The 2,879-nt window shown below is 37.0% G+C and overlaps 1 protein-coding gene across 1 annotated transcript in view; it reads right to left on the bottom strand.

The window, feature by feature from the left end:
* Positions 1–1,763: 1,763 nt before the first annotated feature.
* The window catches only part of LOC111617189, a 3,296-nt gene continuing 2,180 nt past the window's right edge, over positions 1,764–2,879 (bottom strand). The window contains exon 2 of the mRNA XM_023358519.1: positions 1,764–2,864. Within this exon, the coding sequence (XP_023214287.1) occupies positions 2,098–2,864 (767 nt within the window). The 3' untranslated portion in view covers positions 1,764–2,097. The remainder of the gene's footprint in view (positions 2,865–2,879) is intronic.

The following is a 2,879-nucleotide window of genomic DNA, read 5'->3' as shown; positions in this document are numbered from 1 at the left end:
ATTGTTTATTTGTCATCATTGCTTTCGAATACTATGAAAATACTGTAATATGCACCTATTTTGTGATTGAAACCACACGCTTTTCAAAGTACAATGCAATGCTTTTTAAAGTATATACAAGATGCAAGTGTCCATGTCGTTCTTCTCTGCTGGTTGGCTTGGTACTGGGACTGGAAATGTGAAGGCCAAGCAATGTGGTTTGGGCAAACTTGTGACAAGTCGTGCATACACGTAGCGTAGAACATTATATTAACATGCGATTAGTCATTGTTTCTTTGCTTAGATATCTCGTAGCAAAATAAAACTGACAATGAGTTATCTTGAAATACACTTAAGTAAATTTCCAAGAAAATGCCTAAAGGCCCTAAACTTTGTGACACCCCAATCGTGGTACTGTGGCATCCCAGTTGAAAAACACTGGATTAGATATTGTTGTTGTTAAGTTCCATCAAGTCGTCGTCGTCGACTCCTGGTGACTGCATGGACAAGTCTGTCCTTGTCCATGTAGTTTTCTTGGCAAGAGTTGAGGAAGTGGTTTGCCATTGCCTTCTTCCTTGAATGATGTGTCACGCGCGCACGGGGAAAGAATGCCTTCCGGGAGGACTTTTATGGGAACTGGCCTCCTATTTAGTCGTTATTGGCAAGGAGAAAACCCGGAAAACTCCAAGCAGCCAGCCTGTCCAATCGCGGCACTAACCCACGACCGAACTTCCCAGTGTTTAGGGTCCAGTCACCACTGCTATGAGCGGCAACGGAGACCACTCGGCCACTGGTGGGCCGGATTAGATATACAAAAGATCAAACAGAATAATTATTTATATATACTTTATTTCTATTAAATTTGTTATCTGCCTTCAAAACTGTCTTACGGTTAATTACAATGTATTAGTCACAAGACTAACATATCTTAAAAACACAACAAATAACAACAACAAATGAACAGAGGATCAAATTATGGTATCATAAATGTATTTTCTGTACTAATTCAGGAACTCCAATTTAATTTCAAATTTAAAATCTTTGCACACATTTGTTTTTATGATAAATATTTTTGTACAGCATTATCTTTCAAAAAACTATCGTCAACACAAAGTTTGTAGAAACTATATATTTTTATAACTCAGATATTACTTTTATTTAGCTTAGCATTTTACTTGTTTTAATAATAGATAATAATCAAATATGTTTTAGTCACTGATAAGAAAATGATAACTTTCATCATATTATCTATTTTGATAAATACTTTGAAGGTATGTACTCTTTATCTTGGTAAACTAATGTTTCCATTGGTTAAGCCATGTGACACCTTGAAAATTGGAGAAATCAGATTCAATTCAACATGTGAACACCCACAAGTTCATAATACGTAACAGGTGAAGCAGAGATGTTCTTCGAACTTTGAATTTTATAATTTATCTTTTTGTTTCAAATCAGGAAATGTGCTGTTTGTATCATATTAAATTCTCAAAACATATTTAAATAAGATAAATATATATTATATAAGGAAAAGGTTTATTTTTAAAAAAACTCACTTTCTGTAAAAAAATAACTAACAGTAAGTTGTTGGAAAGCCAAAATCAAGTACAAGTCGGATTTGGCAAAGATAGCTTTATGTTTTCATGTGAAGCATCCTAAACAATAACTTCTATTAAAACTTCTAAGTCTTTTACACAAAGAATAAAGTGTAATAATACAATTAGAGATATTTAATTCATAATTTGAATAATATTCCTTATCATTTATTTTATTTAATAAATTAACAAAATATATGATCAATTTGCTGACGATCACGCCAAAATATTATATTGTAAAAAAGGGAAGGCACTGAGGTCGGCGTTATGTGTGCGTTTTTTATTCGCTAGTACTTTCGACGAACATATAGCCGTCGTCATCAGGCGAATTATCGAAAGAATTAAACGGAAATAATCCGATTTGGAATAGAACGCTTAAATTTAAGATGAAACTTTAGTAAAAGTCGTTAGGAACACGATAGAAATATTCAAAAATGTTCGAAAAACGAACGAGCAGAAAGCTCCATGATGTGCGAATACGCGCATGCGCAGATCTAGACACACACTGTACGCATTCTGGAGAATGCTAATTTTTACTTAATTGCTTGTATAGTGTGACCCATACACTGGGCAGCTCGAGAGTTGGAATGTTGCACGTGTCCAAGGTGGTAGTAAGAAGAGACTCCCATATAAATACGATTTTTCGATCCTTACAGCTCTTGAGCATAACCGCTTGGGACCATAGCGGGTTGTAACCCTGCTCAAGTACTTTTCTTGCGAGCTCGGTGGTGTGTCTACCCCTCGCAACATCGTTTTGGTGCTCTTCTAGTCGGCTGGCAAGCATTCTAGTAGTGGCCCCGACATATCTTGCATTTACTCCCGTTGTAAGGTTTTCCAGAGGTACAGCATAGACCCCCGACTTCTCAAGCGTGGAAAATTTGTCCCTATCATTACAAATGAGTTTGCGTAGGTTTGGAAGTGGGGTTAGTGGTAGTATAAGGCCGTGCTGCTTAAAGATTCTGCAGATACGTATAGAGAGGGGTCCCAGGTATGGCAACGATGTTTGTACCATTGAAAATTCTCTTTTGCTGCATAATGTGGTACTTGGAAACAGTGATTTCTTTACCATATTGAGCACGTGCGTAAATTTTGCACGTGAAAAGCCAGCAGTGCGTACCCCCAAACTTATGTTGTCTAACTCCATGTTTACCAGCTCTTGCGAAGATGATAGTAAGTAAGCCCTTCTAACGAGAGAGGCAATGGCAGCATTGACATATCGAGAAGGCTGAAAAGCCTCTGCTGGTATAATATGTGGAGCTATGCTGGACTTGTGATGAACCGAGAATTGTAGTCCTTCCGAAGACTTAC

Source organism: Centruroides sculpturatus, unplaced genomic scaffold (genome assembly GCF_000671375.1).
Source record: "Centruroides sculpturatus isolate CEXI.00-Female unplaced genomic scaffold, Cexi_2.0 scaffold4986, whole genome shotgun sequence".
Classification (NCBI taxonomy): domain Eukaryota; kingdom Metazoa; phylum Arthropoda; class Arachnida; order Scorpiones; family Buthidae; genus Centruroides; species Centruroides sculpturatus.
This window is presented reverse-complemented; position numbering and strand designations above follow the sequence as displayed.